General features: G+C 41.4%; 2 protein-coding genes and 2 long non-coding RNA genes across 11 annotated transcripts in view; 2 read left to right on the forward strand and 2 right to left on the reverse strand.

The window, feature by feature from the left end:
- Positions 1–24,062, reverse strand: part of LOC107227065 (segmentation protein cap'n'collar) — a 119,619-nt gene that overhangs the window by 13,756 nt on the left and 81,801 nt on the right. For 5 of the 8 annotated variants that reach the window (XM_015668101.2, XM_015668098.2, XM_046743580.1 and 2 more), the window contains exons 4-7: positions 21,865–22,175; positions 21,551–21,757; positions 11,487–11,727; positions 10,991–11,218 (exon numbers count right to left, since the gene is read on the reverse strand). In XM_015668101.2, coding sequence (XP_015523587.1) covers positions 10,991–11,218; positions 11,487–11,727; positions 21,551–21,757; positions 21,865–22,175 — 987 coding nt within the window. The remainder of the gene's footprint in view (positions 1–10,990; positions 11,219–11,486; positions 11,728–21,550; positions 21,758–21,864; positions 22,176–24,062) is intronic. The other 3 variants (XM_015668100.2, XM_015668099.2, XM_046743578.1) reach the window with 3 other exon arrangements.
- LOC124295100 lies at positions 2,708–5,591 on the forward strand. The gene is made up of 3 exons (XR_006905000.1): positions 2,708–2,835; positions 3,416–3,556; positions 3,653–5,591. It is a non-coding gene; the product is annotated as an uncharacterized LOC124295100 (long non-coding RNA).
- LOC124295099 lies at positions 5,601–7,767 on the reverse strand. Its single transcript, XR_006904999.1, has 3 exons — positions 6,604–7,767; positions 6,169–6,518; positions 5,601–5,924 (listed from the first exon to the last, which is right to left on the reverse strand). It is a non-coding gene; the product is annotated as an uncharacterized LOC124295099 (long non-coding RNA).
- Positions 6,468–10,626, forward strand: LOC107227066 (ATP-dependent RNA helicase vasa). Its single transcript, XM_015668103.2, has 4 exons — positions 6,468–6,606; positions 7,494–7,549; positions 7,976–9,793; positions 9,969–10,626. The coding sequence occupies exons 2-4, from the start codon at positions 7,502–7,504 to the stop codon at positions 10,050–10,052; spliced, it is 1,950 nt and encodes a 649-aa protein (XP_015523589.1). The 5' UTR covers positions 6,468–6,606; positions 7,494–7,501; the 3' UTR covers positions 10,053–10,626.

A 24,062-nucleotide genomic window follows, 5' to 3' on the forward strand; every position in this document is an offset into this window, starting at 1 on the left:
TTTCATGTATTATAATACACATACGTGTATATTATTATGGGATAGTAAAAGTCTGACCGGGTTAAATTCACTGTGGATATACCCGTAAATATCATGCTTTGCCACTGTCTCTACGCGTGATGTTATTTATTGGCATGTCGCTTAGAAATTTTATAATAGTAGGATTTCCTTTTCTCGTCTTGATGGCATATACCTGAGCTTCTTTGTAGTACGGTTAAACAATACAAATGTTTTTCACACTTGAGTTTTGACATGATAATGCATTCTTTCACCATCGTTATATAAGCGTATTATACAAATGATCTGCAGTTTTTACAATCATCCGTTGTTACAATCCGTGATTAACTCGTTACGACGACGAACGACGCGATGTTTTTATTAGTCGGATCACATCCCCGGTTAATATGATTATAAACGTTTGATACGAATGTACACTGTGTCGATGGAAACGTATAGACGCGCCTGCGTAATTTATGTACTGTAAACACCTAATCGTTCTCGATATCTTGAGCAATTAACGACGGCATTTATTACGCTAGGAAAATCGTCAAAGATGGCGAATTTTTTTCTAGGCACAAAATAATTAGGTAAATTTACAATCAGAAGACGATTGATCTAGAATTGTACATTACGTATGTACGTAATGTGAACTATACACGTATATATAATGCGTGGGTGAATAATCACTCGGTATCATAGCTCTTCAAAGTTCAATCATTCTGTTCTCATTTTCAGCTTATCTTGCAAGCGACAGCGCTATAAACTGACTCGGTTGATTCTAACAAATACGTTATTTTGTATCCACCTTTTTTTTACGTACGTTTTATACGCTGCAGAAATAGCATCTAATTTATGCGGCGATAAAGAAAAATGGAATAGTCATATGTACATATATATGTACCAACGTATGCATAATTCTAGAGTTCACGCTGCATGTGCTTTGACCTCTGGAATTACAGAAGCAGTTACATACGATTTATTATACAATGTATTGTATTTAAACGAAATTCAGTCAGGAATTTCTGCCCGACGCACGATACGCGAGTCACTTAATAATCTTTCTTGTAAACACTCGATTTTATTATACATATATTCACCGACAAGCATTTGAATATCTGTTAATGCACGAGTATTCCTTGTTTTAATTATTTTTTTCCGGCTTGTGTATGACGGGGCGAAAACTCCCAAGGGTCCAGTCTTTGCAACCGCGTCAATGTACCGTGTATTATGTACACATACATACGTCTGAGGTATTCCCAGACGTCGTGATGATGAAAAAAGTTATCGCGAGATTTTATTACGGGTGCTTATCTTCATTGCTCCAGAAAAGGTTAAGCTGAAATTATGGCAAAATCTTGAGGAAATAAAAGAGAAGGAAAAATATAATGATAATGCCGAATATATTGAACGAAACTGTCGACTGTTTATATTTATATAAATGTGCGAAGTACTATTCTGTAACTAATTAATGAATCCAGATTGTGATAACATCTAATCTTGTTATCAGGTAATAGATATAAGTGACGGGGTTAAGGGGAGGAAACTTGCAACTTGTTTCACCGCTAGTCGAAAAGTCAGGGACTGCAAACTGTAAACGTATAACTGTCGTGAAAAAAGATCAATGCACGATGCATTCGCCAAGTGCATAGCGATAAGACTGCAGTTGACGAGTTTTTGCAACGTATCGCATCGAGTTAATGAAATGAGAGAGAGAGAGAGGGAGAGAATATGAAGTTTACGAGGAAATAATCAGTGCCCATAATTTATCACGAGAAAAATAATAGATCTTTCGAAACATCAACGGCGGTTATACAGCGCCGTTAATACGTAGAGGATATTATACGTAAATTTTTATTTGAGTATACGTGGAGTGTACGCATTTATGTACCTACAATATTTGGCGGATGTGGATTATAAGTTCCGAGTAACGAATCACGGGGTAAGTTGATCCAACTGATTGTAAAACTACGGTAAACGCCGTAAAAGCTATCAGTATAATAATGTCCTTGAAGGAAATTAAAAAAACATTTATTTTCGACGAGATTTTGTTGAAGATTATAATCCGGAGAAACTGTACGATATAAGTATAAATAAATTTATAGCATATATAGATGGCGAAACTGCGCGGAATTTGTATGTATATTTCTGAGAGATGTCTGAAAAAGGCGATCAATGTTGGTGTACGTAATTCAACGTTTTCAATCGACTCTCTTTCGAAGTGTAATCGGCCAAGAGTTTCGCTGATAAGTCGTTAAAATTTTTGTCACAGAGTAATTCTACGTCATCGATCATGCAAGCAGGCAACTATTCGTATTACACTTATTGTTAATTCTGCACGATGATACCTACGTGTGAATGATCGGGTGGAACCGGAGATCTCGATACGATTACGCAATATCAATTGCAGAAATTAGGGTCACTGATTATCGCGATTAAGCGAACGATACAGAATTAGCCAGAGCCGATCGTTGAGCGGTATCGTGTTCCGTTACAATTCAATAACGAACGTCGTTTCTATTTCTTGAAAGTAAGCGAAGGGCGAAAAAAAAACGCCGACGGAGGTTTAGCTTCATGGTAAATTAACAAAGGGAAATATTCGGAGGGTCTGCGGAGCCTTGGACAGATTCCGCACGGCCAGAGCCAACTTTTGTATACCCTCCCAACTGCCCTTCAAGAGGCACTTCGCATCCCAATCTGTACGCATGCACATCGCAATGCCAGAAACCGAAGGAACGTATATTTATATGGGTGCCTGGAAGCAGACCGAGAAACGCAGAGCACGGTTTCACTTTCAAGTGGCTGATGGGACGGACACGCTTTGTTTAAAAATCCCAAGTAAGTACATAAACCGTAGTTTTCCCATAACCCAAACACTGAATGATTTTCGCTATGCCCTGCAGTGGACGGTAGATAAGGAGAAAAGAAAACGTTCCTTCTTTGGTTCCTCCATGTTGTTATTATTACCATACCGTACTTCTCTTCAACTTCCGGCAATAAAAAGGCCTGCTTATACGGGTTTGAAATTCTGCCGTTACTTTTTACGACGCAGTTGGTTGAATTTTTTGATAATTTAGTTTACTGTACAAGTGGGTGCCAATAATCCTACCCAGATTATACATACGGACACTGGTTGACCGAAGCCTAAAAGATAGCACACATGTCTTCGGACGATATCTTGGATGTATTTTTTTTTTTTTTATTTATTATTCTTTAAATATTTCTCAGTCTTCATTTGCTTCTTCTTCTTCTTCAGTTCCTTACTTTTCTTCTCGTGTAAACGAATACACGCGCGTAGCTGAATAAGACGAACGAGATTTTGCGACACGTTTTTAACAAACACCGCAATTGCGGTAATAAAGTGTGAATGCTAAAACGTGGGAATTAAGTTTATCGATGGTTGAACGATTTTGCATAGAATTCTGTGTCACCCACGATCAACCTTGTGTGCAACACTAAAAATAACGAAGCGTTATCGAGTAAGCCGCGACTTTGGTTGGTTCATTGCGCACTTTATCATCATTCGCCTCATGTTTGTAAAAATTATTCTCCTGCAAACGTGAGTATAAAGTAATTAGAATTCCCGGGTTAAAATACGCTTATGATTTTAAGCACAGAGTGCAACGGTAAAATGCGTTTTTTGTGATTCTATTAGATTGATGGCCATTTACTCAATTGTTAAGATCGATGATACGCTGATTAAACTGGGGATGCGAAGATGTTAGTTCGACACCAAATTTCAACTTTTTACATCGAACATAGCGATCCTGTTAATGAAGTCACCGCCCGCGTTCACCACTTCACCAGTCAACGATGGGACTGCAGTAACAACTCGCGCTCTGTCATTTGGCCAACCGCAAGTAGCGAGTGTGTGCGAAATACTGAATAATTTTAACGTTCCAGGCGATGAGAGTTTGTGAATACAGTCCGCGCAGTGGAACAATATTTTAACTATAGATCTACCTATGCGTGAAGGATTCGAAGACCGATCGGTGCCGCAATTACATTCATATTCGATTTATAAAAGATACGCAATGTTGCACGACACTACTTATGGTTGACAGCTGTTCAAACGATATTATTATACTAATAATATAACGCGTTGTAATAATACATACATGTCGATGACCGAATCAGAAGCTTAATAAACCGGCTGAGACCCTATTTACATATTGAACTTTGAAACAAATTCTCAATATTTTAATAATTTCATGCTGGTACAAATTAACTATCATCGCAAGTATAGAATAGTGTTAAACTAACTAGTTGAAAAATACAGAGCCATTGCCTGCCCTATAAAAAAAATATACGTATTTTCTGATAACGGCGTTGACCGATATCTTACTTCTCATTCTCGCAAAAACATCAGACTGCCAGCAATTGTCACAGTTATGAGAATATGCAAATGGCTAACGCTGTGCTTGGTGTTCGTTATATAGTAACAACAACAACAACATATTATAGTTTCTCCTTGTTTAAGTATATATATATCGAATGATTTCCCATGCAGTATAATCATAATACGATAATCAGCAACTTTGTATGCAACGTGAGGCTGGTACTCGCAGTTCTCTTGACGTGCTGTAAGCTTCAGCTGAAAAGGTCACGAGGATATCTGTGGTTAAAGATAGCGACAATGTATTGTCGCTTGAAATAATCGCGTAGGCACTTTGAAACGAGAGCTCCAATAACTTCGGCGATATGGGAATAAAAAATACGCGAGAGGAAAAGTGAACATGAGGAGACATATTTTTTTTTCTTTCAGTCAAAGACGCTGCATTCACCCACATTGTTTACAATACCGTAAGCGGCGTATACTTATCGTGTACAGATTTCGAGTAACGACTGTACCTACAATCTTCGCCTTACCGAGACTTTGATGTGGTTACTATTTGCATATGCGCAACATCCCAACAAACATAGAACTGCAAGGACATTGCGGCCTGCGAAGCACATTGTAAAATAGTACTGGCAATGAGTCAGCATTTTATGTATGTACGACAGTACTTCTACTGTTGCCGTGCAGTGCTTCTCATGAAAGATAAAAATATGAATTACTTAATATGACCCTCCCCCACCCCCCGATCCTCCCCCGCCTCCGCCGTCGCTTGCCTCTCCAAAATTAATGGCCCGTTACGAGTTCAGTTAAGGATACCCACACATGATTCTGGGTACATAATCTAGGTTACGTGTGATACGTATTCATACAATATAGACCAATTCGCGTAAAGCTGTTCAAATAATTGTAAACAGATATCGTTCGCTCGTCTCTGCCTATGTTTTCCTCCAGACGCTACGTGAAATTGTGGAAAAACGTTATATCATTCTTTGCATTACGTTGTTTAATCCAGAATTCAAATGCCAATGGAATAGTTTTGGGGCTCACTGTTTCACGCTTATATTACAGATCTTAAATCGTGTGTGAATGTAAATATATCGATAAAAATTGAATGATATATAATGCTCGATTTTATCTTTAACGGTTTAATTTTTTTGTTTTTAGAAAAATTTGCGTGATGTTATACAGAAATAAAGCATAAATTATAAGACAACTGATCCGTAGATCTGAGCTGTTATGAATATTTGACCAAATTTACGAAATTCAAAAACATCCCACCCTACAAATGTTCAGCTCACAGTACACGAACTGTAAATAAGTTACGTTTACGAGTTGACGGCCTCGTACGCTCAATTTCAGTTGAGCACGATACTAATTGGGTCAGCCGATCTGGTTTGAGGTTTGATAAGAAATAACCGATTTGCGTTCCAAGTCTTCCATCTGATTCGTTCATGTAGAATAGAGACAGAGAAAAAAGATCGGGGAGCCATCTCTGTCTCTCTGGAACGACGTACGTCCTACAGGAAGAGAAATTCGTCTCTGATCTTTCTTCTCTCTCTATTTATCGTACGCTTCAGCGCTGCCACACCTATCACAACAACCATAGTGAATTCGTTATCCCGATATGAACTCTGCACGATGGAAGCTTCAGCAATGATAACAATTTACTAAAACACAGATCTTTCAGCAGGATCCAGCTCCGATGTCATTGATATATCTATAGCGATATATTGCAACGTTTACTTCGAATTGATTTGATTCAGAAAATTTGTGCGAAAAGATAGTAGCCGTTGTAGTTACGATGAGAATTACTGTTTTTAATCGGAAAGTACCTTTAGGTAGATCCAGAAGTAATTCTCGATGTTGATTGGGCGTTATTCTCATTCAACGGTCCGAAGTATGGAACAGAATATTTGCGCAGTGCTGAAACGCCTCCGTTAGCGACGCCCTTGCGGCATGAGTCGCAGTTTGGATTGACGCATGCGCAATACGGCGTTTGGGAAGGTTCGGTGGGTTCGATACACGGCGGCGGGAACCGGTTAAGCCTGAAGTTGCCGAGTCAGATTGGCTCGACGCTTTGTCCGTTGAGCTTGTCTTTTTCTCCCGTGAGACGTTGCGAGTTTTGTTTGCTGTAGGATCGGCACAACACTACGTCTACGCTTTCGGAAGAGAAGGCATCTATCTGTGAAGCAGATATTATTTGCCAGTTGACGATCCTGTTAGCTGTAATCTTATCGAAAAACATTCTATCTACGCGAAATACACACCTAGTAAGTACGCCATCATTGTTTCCTAAAATACACCAGGTGCAGTGCCGAATCGAATGATTTCTTCCAGCACGTGTTGGCATCCTTCTCGAAAATTCCACGATTCCTCACCCTTCCGTCTTTCGAAAAGTCGACACTTCTCACGATTGATCCTTTTACTTACTATCGGTTATTATAAATCACCACGTATAACCGTGACTTGACCGGGTTGATTTTCATCAAATTCGGTTTAGTTCTACATTCTCAGGTGGTAAAATTTTGCAAGATACTTTTTGCCCTTTGCGATCGTGCTATTTTTTCAACCTCCGCGTGTCTACTAGATAATTATAGAATAAAATTATTCAAGCTGATTGTACTGCGAGTCAAGCCCATACGAAACTATCGAGCGTGTCAACCTCTCACATTATAATTCGCGATTTTTAAAACTAGTACGACGGGTTCTTGAAAACGAATGTTTTTTTGCTGTTCCCCCACGTGGTCCACTTGATACTTTAGCGAAACGTACGCGTCATAGAATACGAATTTGTTGAATTATTAGAAATCTTGGGTCAAGTGAAACTAAAAATACTTTGTCAATCTCTGAGTATCATCACGACACATCAAACGATAATCGGTATATATTGTCAGTGAAAAATTCGTCAAACAGATGATGAAGCTAACGTAAAAGAGAAAATTATACTTCATTTGTACACATTTGAAATATTCACCAAAATAAGTTAATCCGATTGTGAAAAAACCACTATTATCTTCTGTGTACCAAATCACGATTTCGATAGGACTGTGATTATTAATTAACATGCTTGAATTTGGCTAACTTCTCTTGATAGTGAATCTTGAAAATTTCATCAAAAATTTATTTTAAAAGTAATTAATTTTTCTTCCCTCGCTAGGCTCAATAATGGACGAGTGGGACGATAATGACTCTACGCCAGTATGTACTGGAGAGGTGAGAATATTCTCTGAATCTGTATTAATGATTGGGCTTGATTTTCAAAAGGTCTTAAAAGTCAAATGAATTTAATTTAAAACAAGTTAAATGATGATACAACATATATTCTTTTGATATCTTATAAAGTTGAATTCGCAGTTGGAAAGTGCTTGTTAAGCAATCTACCAATGTGTATTGGGAAGGGAGTCTGGCATATCTTGTGTATATCGGGTGTGTACACCTCCTGCTGTTCTGTTTTTCCTTCTCATTTGCATTGAGTGTGATGAGCTTGAAAGAAATCTAAACCCTGAGTAAAATAGTCTGCAATTTTTTATTTTTCTTTTCATTCCGTTCCTACAATATTATTCTCATGCTTATCTGCAGCCATATGTGCAACTTTGTTCAAATTTTAACTAATCCCAAGTTTTTATTTTTCTGAATTAGTATACTGACGAGGGACGCAGCTATGGCAAGGGTCGTGGTTTCAAACCACGAAGTAATAACGGTGAATGGGGAGGAGAAAGCACCAATGGATTTGACAATGGAGGGGAACATGAGGACTCGGACAGACGTGGTGGTCGAGGTGGAGGCAGAGGACGTGGGGGTGGAAGAGGCGGTGGTGCTTACAGAGGAGGCCGTGATGGTGGAAGTAGATATGGAGATGGGGATGATGACAATAACGGTGACGATGGAGGATCCCGCAGAGGAAGAGGTGGTTACAGAGGTGGTCGCGGTGGAAGTAGATATGCCGATGCAGATGAGGATGCTAATGGCGAGGATGGAGGATCTCGCAGAGGAAGAGGCGGTGGGAGAGGTGGAGGTCGAGGTGGTAGGAGAGATGACGACAATGGTGGGGGCAGTGGCGGAGAAGAAAATGGAGACAAACCAGCACCTGTTGTCTATATTCCGCCGGAACCATCAAATGAAGACGCAGACATTTTTGGTACTGGCGTAGAGATGGGGATAAATTTTGATGCGTACGACAAGATTGAAGTAAGCGTTAGTGGTGAAAATGCACCACAACCTATAAACACTTTCGACGAAGCTGGCCTGAGAAGCCTTCTATTAGAGAACATCAGGAAATCAGGATATACAAAGCCTACGCCTATTCAAAAGTATGCGATACCAATAGTCATGCAAAATCGAGATTTGATGGCCTGTGCTCAAACTGGTTCTGGAAAAACTGCGGCATTTATGGTACCAATTGTGAACACACTATTGAACGAGCCGAAAGAATTGGTGGTTGATAACTTCCATTGTGAACCACAAGCTGTCATAGTCGCGCCTACACGTGAGCTTGCTACGCAAATCTTCGATCAAGCGAGAAAGTTTGCAAAAGATTCCATTCTGAGGTGTGTCAATATTTATGGAGGGACTGCAACCAGTCACCAGAGAAGCCAAGTGCTCCGTGGCTGCCACATATTGGTTGCGACAACCGGTCGACTAATGGATTTCGTCCAACGAGGATGCGTGAAGTTCAATTCTGTGCGCTTCTTTGTTCTCGATGAAGCTGACCGGATGTTAGACATGGGTTTTATAGGAGACATAGAAAAGATTCTGGATGACGAATCTATGGTAAAAGGAAAAGATCGACAAACTTTGATGTTTTCTGCTACATTCCCTGCCGCGATCCAAGAATTAGCTGGCCGATTCATGGATAACTATTTGTTCCTTGCTGTCGGGATAATTGGTGGAGCCTGCCAAGATGTCGAGCAGAACTTTTACGAGGTTAGCAAGTTTAAGAAACGAGAAAAATTGAGGGAAACCTTGGAAGCCGAGAAAGATAAAGGCGAGATTCAACGTACACTAGTATTTGTGGAAATGAAACGTACGGCAGATTTCATTGCTGCATTTCTATCAGACAACAATTATCCAACGACTTCTATTCATGGTGACCGTGAACAGCGGGAGAGAGAGGATGCACTTCGTGATTTTAAATCTGGAAAAATGCCGATTCTAGTTGCAACGGCCGTTGCTGCCAGAGGTCTTGATATCAAAGGTGTGGCCCACGTCATTAACTTTGACATGCCCAAGGAAATCGATGAGTACGTTCACCGTATTGGTCGTACTGGGCGTGTTGGCAATCGCGGCCGTGCAACGAGTTTCTTTGACTCGGAAACAGATTCAGGGATCGTAGTTGATCTAGTCAAGATTTTGAAGCAGGCTAACCAATCAATTCCAGCGTGGCTCGAATCTGGTGGTGGAGGGGGCAGCTATGCTCCAGGCAGATCCAGCAAGTTTGGTGGCAGAGACGTTCGCAGAGTGAGTAAAAATTATTTTAGGAATGTATACAGCAATCTGGGTTTTGACTAGAACTGGATAATGAACGTCAAATATTTAAAAACGTATTAATTATTTTTATAAACTGCTGCGGTATTCAAGTTTAAAGAAGTTTGTGAAGTACTTTGATCTGATTCGAAATTTTGTTGTTTTACAGTTTGAAAATGATGGCGGAGAGGGGGACTCATACCCAGAGAGCGCTTACGCTTCAGCTCCCGCCGAAGCTGAAGAAGCATGGTAGTGATACATACCAAGTGATACATACCAAGTGATACCAGGAATGTAACATATATTCCACATTTAGATCTAGCCAATAAGTCTAATTAGGTATAAGCGATTTGAGCAAAGACTAAATGTAAAGCTATAAACACTTAGCTTTACGTGACAAGTGGATGGGTGCTAGGCACTAAATTTACCATTAAACGTACAAAGATAGTATTTTAAGATGTTACGTTAGTAAGCGAGTCTGGATTTGACCGCTAAAGATTGATAAACACATTTTTTTGATTTGGGCTGTATACATCTGAAAAAAAAAAATTTATTCAAGGGTCTCGTGTCACCACAAATGATTAATATTCTCTTAGTTTTATTATAACATATTGACTCATTACAAAATTTCATTTTAAAATGAGAGTTATCTGGTGTTCAGTTAAATAGAGTCAGTAAAAATCTGGCGACACATGAACAATTTGAATAAATTTCTTTCCGCGGTGTATCATAACCTCTTCGCGTTGACAAAAAATATTGTTTTTTTGTGGGATTATTTTTATATACCTTTTTTTATGATAATAAAATAAATTTTCTTTTATAATTAATGATTCGTGTCTCATGATTACTTTCATTTCAAATATCCTTTCCCAGATCGCATTATAAGTTGTATGAAGTGAAAAATTTGTCGACGTATCAAAAAGTAGTTAATCAATTGATGAGTTGAATGAATTTTTCTTTCAAGTTTTGACACAAGATAAATTCAAGTTTTACATTACGATTCAGCCACTTTGAATTTCATTCACGTCGAGTGATTATTATTCACACAGTTATTTCTGAAAGAATCTTATCCATGCAATCAAAATTCCCAATTTCATCTCGTTCAAAAACATCGTAGATACTGGTTTTTCTCACCACTTGAAGGATTTTTAATGCTGTTTGTATCATGTAGCGAAACACAAGGGTACTTACCATCGTTCATGGCCATGTCCATGAGGTGCAAGTCCTCATCGTTGAGGAGCGACGAAAGGAATCCATCGGTGGTTTGGTTAATGGAATCCGAGGAGGGTGCATGGTAGTACATCATATCGTTCGGCTCAGCCTTGTAAGAACCAGAATTGTCCGCTCCACCCATTGGTTCACTGCTGTTGGTCAAATTCATCGAAGTCGCCACTGCTGATCCAAGATTCGACGGACCCCCTGCATCAGTGAGCAGTTTAGTTCAGACAAAAGGGAGAAAAAAAATTCAAACGAAATAGCAACGTAAATTTATTTTTTGATTTTTTCTTATCGTTAGCAAAACCGAGTTAGTATCGTATACTTTGATTACAACATTGATCGTGGATATTGTTGAATACTTCACTTGTTACGAGGGACGGAACTCTTCTTAAATAAAATATTTTCAGGGAAACGGAATGCTGATTTTGTGTAGCGATACGCTGCAAAATTCAACATCGACGATACTCACCAACATTATGATGAGGATAAGGTCCGGTTGAGTTGAGATCTCCGACTGGTGGGGCGAGAGTTGCATTGTGCAGCAATACGTTACGCTGTGCCTCGTAGTGGCTATGTGATATACCGTGGCCTGGATATCCTGGGTGTCCCGGATGAGCGAAGTGGTCCGGAGCACCCGGAAGCGAAAGTAGTGAAGCCAAATCCTGCCATCGCTGTTCCATGCTCATTGCGCGCACAAAGGGCATACGGCCCTGAAAGCAAAACAGTTTTTCCTTCGATCACGCAACAGTTTATTGGTTACAAGGAAGTTTATATTGTGCTTAACCAAAATTTCACCGGTCTAGATGGAGATTCCAAAAACTCGGCGGAGTATCGCGCCAAGTTATTTCAAACTATGTAGGATGTCTTCGGCGCTGCATGGAGGAAAGCTTCGAAAGAGAGAGAGAGAAAGGAGAGAAAAGAAGCTACGAGAGGGATGTGAAAGAGACGAGTGCAGAGACACATGTCGTTGTCGTGGAGGCATCAAAGCAATCATATCCGCTCATTTCTTGTTGTCTTTTTCTTTATTGTTTTATACCTTTTTTAGAAAAACATTTTTTGTCTCGGTTCAGACATTCATCTGTCACCTGTCGTACAGTAGAATTGATGTCGCGTACAGCGTGCGGGTCACATGACGCGTGTCACATCCAGAAACGCCGGAGCTCTGAGTATCTTGGAACCCCGCTGTTCCTCGGACGCATGCAGGAGTTTCGGGAATACTTCGAAAGATACGCAGGAAATGTCGGCCGAGTTATTCGATCGGGGAATCAAAGGAGGCAAACTCGAAGAGTCGCGCACATTGAAAATGTCCAGAAACACTTTAGACGCCGGATTCCTACGCTACTTTTTAGTGTCGAGTGAAAAAAACCAGTTTGTTTTTTCTCTCTATTCTTGCTTATCTCTAACGTTTATTTATACCTTGACCATGAAGCGGGTATTCCCCGGTTGGTTATAAAACCGACGTCAACCGCCGCCGCCGCCGCCGTCGATCGGTAACGTCCTTGATGGGTACCAAGTCATACCGTCGCTCCTATACTCGTACATGCCATATAATAATTTCTATCCGCGTACCCTTTCTCTGCCTGTATGTATATTGTATATATACAGGTACCGAGTTCATCTCGGCAATCTTCCTATCTACCACGAGACGCAAAAAAGAAGATGGACGACCGGTAGCAGGTTGCATACCCTGGGTCAAGATGAACGACTGACAACGTTGTAATCGGTTGGACACGTACTTTGTCTCGTCGTTTCGTTATGACAACAGCTGTATGGGTATGTAATACGAAAATTTACTGTAGCAGAGAATTCTTGTTGACTTTACCGATGGTAATGAAATTGCACGGGCGATGATCCTGGGGCCCCTTTAATTTAAAAGCCCTGTTTCTGAGTACAGATTTTTGCTGTTTTCGACAGATTTATGTATTGCATGTTTTTTTTTTTTGTTGTTTCACGTTGCTTTTGATTTCAACGAATAGACACGACATACACAATTTGCAAATCTTCAACCACGCAATTTTGAAGGATTTATTTGTTTAGTTCGACCGCAACTGTGCAGCAATAGGCAGATATTAGCATTGCGGTTGGTCACAGTTTTTTTCTCGCACACAATTTTTATCTCGTCTTTGCTTTTTGCAATTTTTTAGTATTGCCGATACAAAACACGTCACCCAATTACGGGCTTTCCGTGTTCCTACGATTAATTGCCACCGGAGATGAGTAAAAACGGAATAAACCGTGTCACTTTTTTTTACCGAAATACGACTCGGAAGACCGCGTTCAATTACCGAAAATCGTATGATCTCTCATCGGTTGGAACAGAATCTCACGGGCTGTTTTCTGCTGTCTTATACTGATACAAAGTCGCGCAGCAGTCAGCCGTCTGTGTTTTTAAGGCATTTAAGCCTGTTTTAAAATAGTTATGCTATAACGAAGTTTGAAAACAGTACAAAGATTATGGGATCAGTTTACGTGTCGTCCGTGTTTCATAATACTCGGCACTTTTCGGATCCCCGTTTTATTATGGAAGGTATTCCTATCAAGTCGTCTTTCGGCATAACCATTGTCCAAATTGTCGGTCATCATCATCGCATTCCTTCTACGTTTCTTTGTTTTTAATTTAATACTTCTGTTCTAAAAAAAGGCCTCCATATTCTGACCTTGTTCAACATTGAAGCATCATGGCGTTAATTGACACGAGTTATCACTTCTTCGCGAGTTTCATAAGCATCCTTACAATATCGTGGCCGATTGATTTACCTCGAGACTTGATCGCGGTCCAGATAAACACGGATTACTTACTGAGGTAGATTTTCAGGGTTGTCAATAGTTGCACATACAGGTTTCGCTGTTACAACCAGGGCTAAAAATTTGCGCCCGATTCTATGTTCTTATATCTAGGAAACTTAAAATGGGCCTGTAAATTAGTACCTAGTCAGATTTCTCGAGTCGTTTTTAAGGCGAGTTTGCACCAGATGTAAGTCTACGATTATAGACGCGATGGAAAAAGTCCTAGACTTGTGTCAAAACGTGCACAGCACACATGATGCGAAATTTGAAATAAACTGTAAACGACTGCAACTGGCATGGAATTGAAGAGGAGGTATTTCGAAAATAGTGATTCCCAGGAGAATAACTGCACAGTTGCTGGACGTTTTCTTATTTCGCTCGGAACAAGACAGTACGCTACTTTATACCTAATGACACGAGACTGTCCGGTTGCTGTTGCATGCCCGCAAAGGTGCCGTGCCGCGTCGTCAGATGTTTGGTGGTGAACACGTTGGCCTTAATGACCACTCGTAGAATTCGTCTCAGAGGCATCCTTGATCATTCGGACATGCGAACATTATACATTTCACACTGCATAAATCCAACAACTGGTTGGAATTCCTCGTAGTTGTGAAATTGAGAAATCCGAACTGTGCAGTGGCAAATTCCCAAGGTATACTTTATTAGTTTACTTTAGACCGAATCCACTGTATTTTGCCCACTTCGTCAACGTCAACTCAGAGAGTTCTACGTTATTTTATTAAATCCGTTTTCCTCTCTTCGGGCAGAATTGGACCAAGGGACAAATTGAAGCAATCACGTCCTCGATCGAATGTAAAACCACGTATAATTCTTTTTTCTCTTAAATTTTGGCCGAGAAAAGAGGAGAGAAAAGAGCCCGTCTAAGTTTCTACCGACAGCAAATAGCTGCGGGCAGAAGAGAGTATGCGGTTTACTATTTGTTGGCACGAGTAATAGGTACAGAGCACGTATAGGTACAAGTATAGAGCGCGGAATACCGCAGCTTCTCAACGCTAATTACTGCCTCGCCGCGTCGTAACACCACGGCGTAGATTAATTTCTCCGATTAATCATCGTTCGTTTAGTTCGACTATGTTACCGGTGGGAAGTGAAGTTAATTACGCGACGAGAGTCGATCTTCAATCGAATACCACGTCCATACGCTTGGTGCAGCGCTGCAAAGTTATACCTATACATACACGTACACGTATACATCCATGCGAAACGTAATCAAGAATTTATTGTTTGTCAAACACTGTATAACAGCAACAAAGCACCGACTTGTTTATTTTACATTTTCTAGTAATAATAATCTATTAGGTAAAGAACCTTGACCCGTTCACTTTCAAGATCGTGTTCCATACTGTTTCGAGGATTCGCCCTCGATCGAGGCGCTGAAAAGTTTCATAAAACTTGACCAAGTTCCAATTAGCCAATGCCAGTATCGTTATACCCTTCAATCGTTGAAACCCAGGAGCAAAAATTGGTCCCGTGAGGTACACGAGACCTCGTAAAGGTACACATCCGAGAAACCTCGCACCTCGTCCGATTGTTTTACCGCGCAAAGAACGCGTCACACTTACACAGAGGCGTAAATTACTTGAAATCGAGAAAAACGACAAGTGTACCCATCGTCTGTCGCAACGAGCGCCTTTACTTGCTCCTCCTCGATAATTGTTCCTCACCGCACTAAAGTTGTTGGCTAGCATTTTGGCAAAAAGCAAGCTCGTTAATGGTGCGGATCGCGATGGCTTGCGAGTCTCGAGGAGGAGGAGAATAATAATAAAAAGATAACACTCCAGTGGTGTATGCCTAGGTGTCGTTATGGCTATTTGTCATTCGTTCGGTGTTACTTATTGCCAGCCTGTGAGTAATTGCTCCCAGCGAGTAATAATCCGCAAAAAGTTTGCTGTCTAGATGCCTGTTCGCGCGGCCGTGGTACCTTACACGTACACCTGGATGCAGCGATACGCATATTTATTACCAGAAAACATAATTATTTAATAACGAAACTCAAACGTAGCCGCTTCCTCGTTACGTGAGTAGCAAATCGAATTGACAATTTTTTAATTAATCACAACCGAGCAAAGAGAAAGAAGACAAAAAAAACTTACCGTTCGATTTACCACATCACCGACAAAATCAGACACTGGTAAAATTTTAGTGATCCGAGTGAAATTAATTCGGCGAGAAGCAAATGCTGCTCGGGAAACTTCTCGAGTCACGTTGGACAACAACGGAAATGGACACAGGTGATCGGTGCATCAGATTTAACTTGTGTAATATCGTTAAGCGTTTAATAGAAGCCTGGGATCTGTTTCTCCGTATTACTGAATCGTTTCGTACCTACAGTAGGGTGTTACGTAAAAGAAAAAGTTGCACAAATTGCAGATTTAAATAGGAGGCAATTTATTCCGAGCTAAATGAATTTCTGCAGATTGTGATATTTCACTCGGGCGCGAGACGTGAAGAGGATTGTGACAATGAGGGAGTTAAGAAATACGCGAAAGGTAATGAAATCTCAGATTACAGTTCAAAATTATCCAGCCAATTTCCGAAGAAAAGTAAAACCCGTTAAGTCCTGTTTTACTTACATCCCCCAATTTGTCCGACGACCGATTTTACGCGACCAGACTGTCCTTTTTTCACGCACAGGGCTTAAGTACCTACTCAGAATTCTGGGTTCGTATATTCGTGCCTGTCTTCCTCTCGAGCTAAGAGTTTTGACGGAGAAAAGACCCCCCACAGTTGTTGCATGGTCGGAACGGAACGGAATAAGTGGGTATAAGGTTTGGTAGCGTACAGACCTACGTCGGGAAGTCGCAGTTTTTCACTGTAGCTCGGAGGAAAATATAACATCGGTGAAGTTTTCGAGATGAAAATACATCTGCAGATACCGGTTTTGATTGCACGAGGTGTACAATGATTATCTTTTTACGATTCATTACACACTATCAAGGATAGCGTCTGATTATTTTTCTTTTTCTTACTGCTGAGATCATCGAGATACATTATATGTTGAAGGCGTTTTAACGACGTTTGCTTGACGGCAGCTTCCTACAGGTAGTGTTGTCGTTTCGCAACGTACTGAACGGAATTTAATTTCGCACGTTGCGATGACCTTGAAAAGGTTCAAAAACGAGAACAACCGTATATGAATTTTTCCCTCGCTTGGTAAGCTTCCAGCGAGGAGTTTCAATGCCGTTTAATCGTCGATTAAAACGGATTTACCGTTGGCAGAATACGGAATGAAAGAATTTTTTCAAACTTATTAATCCTTCACGGAAAGTGGAAAGTATAGCGTAATTTCGCATTTGTGTACGGCAGGCGACGATCAGACCCTTTTTCTCTCTTGCTCGTAGCTATTCATTCGGCATGTTTACGATACTCTCGGCTGCTTGATGGTGAAATAATTTCTGTAACTCCCATTTAATTATACATCACGTTCAAACAGGCACTCTGCGCTTGCGGGCTGCTTTGTACTCGTAAGCAGCTTTTACCGGTGCAGCGGCAGCAGTGGCGGCATTTAATCGTTGACGATCACCTTCTCGACTTTGAACATGACTTCTGCCTGCCGCTTGTGATACGGCGGACTATGCAGTCCACGACGATGATATTTTGATCGATAGAAGAAAACGTCAAGTGTGAATATGTATAAGATTGTAAGCCGCGATTTCGAACGTTGGAATTGTTTGCCACGGCAAAATTACTTTTACAGCGCTGGAAGATTGTTATCAAAGGTGAGGAATACGCGAGAAGTTGAAAACAAAGTTTGAGTTTAGGCAGGAATTTGTTCAAGTACGAATTGAACTGTTTTTCACGTATTCATTATCGCGGAGAACTTGACGCGTGTATAACGTCTCAACTATTCTTACGATATATATGTAGTATAATAAATAAAAGAGACGAGAAACGGAAAGAAACACGTTGTAATTACGCAGGCCAGTGAGGTCAGTGTTAATATGCCAGTCGCGTGAGAAGCAGGTTCCAAAAATGACACGTTTCAGTACGTACGACATCGCTTACAGAGGTTCCTGATTGCCGCGATTTTATAGTTGCGTAACTGCGTCGTGATGTTCTCGGTGCTTCGCGGATATCGAAGGAACGTTCGTACCTCGTCCGTCTACGACGCGTTTTCACAAAATTGTGGAGGCGGTACTCACCTCGAATATATCAATTTAGCACCACTCCGACCAGCAGAACTCAAATTACCGTCTCACCGGTCGACGTAATAACGAGTCTTAGGCGTATGTCCGTCGAGGTCGTTTCATTATAATACGCGCCGAGTAATTATCCACACGAATTTTCAAACTCTCCGACTGTGCGTGAGCCGCGAATGAACAACAACAACAGCAACAACAGAGTTTTGCCGAAATAAAAAATCAAGGATCAAACGCCGCAGCGTCTGGGCCGAAACTCGTCTATTAATGATTCTTAACTTTTTACCTGGAAAAGTCCCTCCTCGAGTATGAGCCTCCAACATTCTGGGCTCGGAGAATTTTGGTACAAGTCGGGTGTGGTCGCCGATTGATGCTGCACTTTGGTCATATATAATTATACGTGCGCGTTTCACCTGCAGCCAATGCAGGACACGGAATGAAGAGGTGAATATTTAAAAAAAATTTTTTTACTCTTGCTTGTTGTTTACACTTTAGAATTCTCGCTGGTCCATTCCTTAATCTGTCCAGCCGTTACCTGACACCAATTTACCGCTCCATCCACCTTCATATCACACTCTACTGACACTCGAATGTTTTCTCGGCCGACTAAACAATCACTTCAAACTCCCCTTTGTAAATGAAAATATTCATTCGATTTTCGAACGTTAAGATTTTCATCTAGCTCTCATTCCTCCGTCCTTGAGCTTCAGAGGTTTCTCTTACGCTGGATTAATCGTAGTTTGCAAGCAATTATCGCGATTCGAAAATAAAACGTAAATTAGTTACAGAGATCCAGAGTCAATGAGAACAGTAGTTTATTTTTCTTCACTTATTCGGAGCCCCGGAGCGAAACATAATTGTCGTAAAGGTTGCGTCGTTGTATCGTTTAAACGAGTAGTTACTTAATAATTATTATTCCTTTCTCACCCGGCAATTACTATTCGCATCGATGATTTGTTTCCCGTCAGTACAGATGTGACAGCGTTGGATTCATCGCGGAACACGACAAGATTTCGTCAAAATCTCAAACGTTCCGTAAAATTAACCACTTTCCATTTTCCGCCCGAGTGATTTCTGGATTTGTCCCGCACTCTGCAGCCCAGCCACCTTCTTCTTCTTCATTAAACTTCCCAACCGCCCTCGTCTAACTCGACTCTCAGAGACCAAAAACCACGGTACGATGCCTCCGTATCCTCCGGCTCTGCAGGACCGCGCGATATTTCGTCCAAGACTCGCGTGCGCCAAGACTAGGAGATCGGACATGTGCTCGGCAGAGAGAGGCGATCGTTACCTCAAGAGAGGGATACCTGTACTCACCGAGTATCTTCACCGAAGCACCAAGGAAGGGGACGTCTCCTATTGGCTAGCCCGACAGCTCGGTCGCTCTGCGGGTAAGCAGGAAGCTCGTTTTCTCGATGCTTCGTGTTCACGGATGACCAAGAGCCTGGGCATCGAACACTTTTCTGATAGGTATTCGCCTCGGTATATGCATGCGTGCATGCAGACTGTACGACTTGCCACACGCGAAGCGTCTGACGTAGAAATAGGAGGAGTAGACCGTCCGCGTCTTTTTTTCTGTTCTGCAATAGCCGACCAGTCGGCTATTTAATCGCCCATCCAGACAAACTGACGCTAGAGTTATTCTGTAAATCATGATACAATAATCGTGGAATTCAAGGTAGGCGAAGAATCTTCAAATCCTCACTCGGCAGTTTGAGATTGAAATTTAATTATACCGCGACTGAAGAGAATCTCGAGAAAACTTTGTCGTGATCATTGTGCGACTGGTATAAAGGATGGATAAAACGCGATCCTCAAAGTTCTTGGACGAATTTAGCCCGAACAATTTTCAGCTGTCCTCGAATGTCAGGGATTCGGTAGGTAATGCGCATAAGAATAGGGTTTCGACGACGAATAATTGTTCGGTAACATGTGGCTGCACGAAATCTGGAGGTATAATACGCACGACGACTGACAATGATAATTGCACAGGTATCCTAGGTAGGCAGGTATGTGTGTACCTGCTACGCGTGTGTAAGTCAGACATAATCCGTACACACGCACGATGTATAAGCCGCATTGTTAAGTGGCCGTTGTAAAGTAACGATCTCTGGCTGACAATGAAAATAAGAAAATAAAAAAAAAAAAAAACTCCCACATCTGTATCGTTGCGTAAGTTTCAGGTACCTACGTCTAAAGTTAGACCAGCAGGTTTCCAACGAAAAAATTGTCGCTAATATTCTTAAATGATAACGATAAATTATGCGCCTAGGTTCATTTTGTAAAGTACGAGTATATCCAATATTCACAGTATATGTTTTACTTGCGTCTCATAGTTCCTTATGTTTGCAACGTACTCGTGGTCAAGCGGATCTCCGTAGGTATTATACTTATCCTCATAATTAGTATGAATTTTACGATGCAGGCGATCGAAGATCTCGACATTTATGCCTCTGACCACGTGGCAATTAACAACAACTAGGCAGGCATTACGTACTTTCTCTAAGCCGCGAGGCGTGAATGTTTACAATTAATACGAAATTATCAAATGGTCGGAGCTGTAATGATACTGGAATATCTTGGTGGAAGAGAGTTCGCTGAAAATGATCAAATTATCGATCTACGTATCTAGATCAATACCGATCTACGTCTTCAAGTTTTGGATGCATTTATCGTGCAGGTCAATAGATCACCGCAATTTGTTCAGCGCGTGCTACTTCAAAACTGCATCGTTTCGTTCCGTCGGCGTAATTTTTCCCCCCACCTCTTCTCTTTCGCAAGCCATTTTCAACGGGTTAGGAGGATTTTAGTATTTTTTTTTTTTTTTGCACATGCGATTCCCGAGTTACGAGGTACAATTGCAGGTTGTGTGGTATAGTCTGCGGTCTTGTTCACCGCTACGAGTTCCTCCTGCAACTGGAGATCTCGTACTTAGGTACTAAGTTGTAAATTATAACTGCCCGTTTACAGATCGTAAACACTCTCGAACATCAAGCAATCCTCACATTTTTCATAAGGTTTGAGCTCGTAACGTTAATGTAACGATGCATTTAATTTTAGGAAAATTCACCTTATTTCCCAACTTTAAGATTGTCGGAAATTCAGCAAACCGTAATGCGGCATTATGAAAGTTCATAATTTGCAAATTCGCTGCCTTTAGAGTTATTCCGAAGTTGCAAAACATATATATACATATTTATAATGTTTCTTTCAACGTTTCGATATGTTAACTTTGCTACAACTTCAACCTCGTATTTCTTCATCATCCAATTACAGCTCGTTTCCTTTCTTCGTCAGGTAGATGGTAACGGACGAGCAAATTTTTCACATTCAAAGTTGATGCAAGCATGAAACACGCGTTTAGCATAAAAGAGAAATAAAATATTGAAGACTGTCTTGCTTTGAACCAAATTTCGATCTTGGATCCTAAAATCGTCGTGTTTATTTTGTGTGAGATATATATATCATATATCATCGCATATCCTCTGCTGCATCTTCGTCCTTGTTTACCTCTCTTTCTTCCCCATTTCGCGGATGTACTTTATGACAACCAGTTTCCCGTGTAAAGTTGAATAACGGGACTCACCTGGAAGCCGCGGTGATGAGGATGGTGCGGATGATGAGGATGATGGGGATGGTGAAACTGCGGGGTATGAATCATGTCGGCGGCTGTTCCCGAGTCTTCGCTGGCAGCTTCGGAGGGCGACGGCGAGGCGCTTTCTCCAGTCTCTGCGCTCTGCTCCTGGCTACTGCCGGAACTTTTTTTCTTCTCGTTTACTTCCGGCTTGTTTTTCTGCGGGCATAAGAAATTCTATAGATTATCGCAAGGCGATGAAACTTGGAGGGCGCTTATCCGGATCGGTGCTAACGAAACAACAAGGGTGGCGGTAAAAATCATACCTGAGGTTGAACTTCATCGAGGCCGACAAGCTGCAGGGCTTCTTCGAGGCTGAAACCGTCGGGCAGACCAAGAGAGTCGTTGCTTAGAAGGTCTTCGACGCCAGTCGAGCCTAGGAGACTTCCACCCAGCAGTGCGGATGTGAAATCATTCTCGAGGCCCAAGGTGTCGTTTAGCGCGAGAGAATCGTCGTCGAGGAGATTCTGTTCATCCAGGTTCAACGGGTTGCCAAGTAGAGGTTCCTCGGTAGTTTCCGCTGCGCCGTCTCTTTCGCCGCTGTTCGACGGTCCGCTCGACTTTAGGATGTACTCACCTGAAATGAAGAGAACGTTCTCTTTACTCTTCTCTCATCTCGAGGATCGTTGGTTTATATAAATAATAGTATGTTCAATTTTTCTAAACGAATTCCGCAATGCAGCCAAGACACGACGATACTTTCCCTGTCCTCGTGCATTTATCTTGTCCTTATTTTCATCGTAGAAGAAAAAAAAAATTAAAAATTCCTTTGCATCGGGTGACTAACCGCGTTTCCGCTGCAGGCTACCGGGCGTAAGGATTTGTTTTTGCTAACGGTGAGATCGGGTAATTTCGTTTTAATCGTAGGTATAAGGCAATCATACGTGCGGATTATTCCTTCGCTTCGGGACCCGGGTCAAGGTTTATCTACGTGTACCGAACAGAGAAGGAGAACAAGCGAACAAATCGAAAAATAGTACAAAATGAAAATAAAACAACAATCTGAGGTCGTATTGTGAATTGTTATTCACCTTTCGGAGCTCTTGGGTACAGGTTGTATAGATAAAATGGAGATCATCGAATAATCCAAGAGATATCAGATGCGACGAACGATATTCGACACTGTATATCAGCGTTGCCATTGAATCGCGGTACATCGTTTCACTGTTTTATTTATTGGGCGGATCCTGCATGCGGTTACAACGAGAAATCAACTCGATAACGAACTGTGAAATCAGTGCGTCCTTTCGGGACAAACTCTGTTGCACGCTGGCCATGTTTTTAGTTTTTTTAGTTGTTTTTTCGCCCCGCAAAACCAGAATACAATCAAGTTGACGGAGAGAGTAAGAAGAAATAAAGTATACTGCATTCGAAGCGTCTGCAGTTCCGGCAAACTGTACGTTATTATTTCAAAAGCATTTCACATTCTTCACCTACACAATAAGCTATTTTAAGATACCTCTTTGCCAACTAAATATTTCATTTCGACACACTGCCACAACACTTTAAGTAATACGGTACCGGGACGTTTCTGCAGGTCATTGTTATTAAACGTTTCGATGAAACCCTTCTTTCGCGTATTCATGTAAAGCGGCACTAATGCGGTGTTCACTGAAATTTTATCATCACGATCGGTACGGAATTTTATTTTCCCGCGCAGGGAAAAATCGAGCGCATTGAAAACCGTCCGCGTTAATACTGGCTCCGACTGTCGGAGGAGTCAAATTTTTTTGAGGGAAGGATAGAAAGAGAGAGAGAGAGAGAGAGAAAGAGAGAAAACGTGTAGGAAAAGGACGAGGGAAGAAGAGAAAGAGAGGCAGAGAATGAGGGAGAGAAAAAGAAAGAAGCAACAACGCAGGGGGAGGGAGAGACTGGAGAGGCGCGAGGAGGAGAGAAGGACCGAATGTAGGATGGGAAAACGAAAAAGAGAGAAAGAGAGCGAGGTGAGCGAGTGAAAGAAAAACGTAACTAATTGAGAGAGGAGTGTAAAGGGTGCGAGGAGAGATCCATCCACCTGCTGGTCCCTCGCTCGAGTCCCTTAACCTCCCCGTAGCAACCCTCGTCCGAGCCACGCCCTCGACCAATCGCATCTCTGGAGGAAGCCCTGCCACCTCCACCCTACTTCGTTCGCTCTTTTGAATAGTAGAAAATAATTTCGCCGCACACCTTCCACACTCCGAAAATTTCATGCGAACAACGATGTCTTCAAACGAAGTTTGATTTATCCGTTCACCGATCAAGCGCCGAAGTAATCGGGGTTTGTTTGACCGGAATTGGGAAAAACATTATCGAACACTTTTCGATTAGAAGCGGAGGAACGACTGCAACAGCCCGTTTTCAATGGTATCAGAGCATAAGACGAGTGATTCTTTCGAAATGAGTGGAATGTTATCCTTTTTTGCCTCTCTTTTCGTTTTCGGGTACGACTAGGTTAGAGAATTGAAAGAATGGCAGGAAAGCTGGC

This window comes from Neodiprion lecontei, chromosome 6, assembly GCF_021901455.1.
Source record: "Neodiprion lecontei isolate iyNeoLeco1 chromosome 6, iyNeoLeco1.1, whole genome shotgun sequence".
Lineage (NCBI taxonomy): Eukaryota > Metazoa > Arthropoda > Insecta > Hymenoptera > Diprionidae > Neodiprion > Neodiprion lecontei.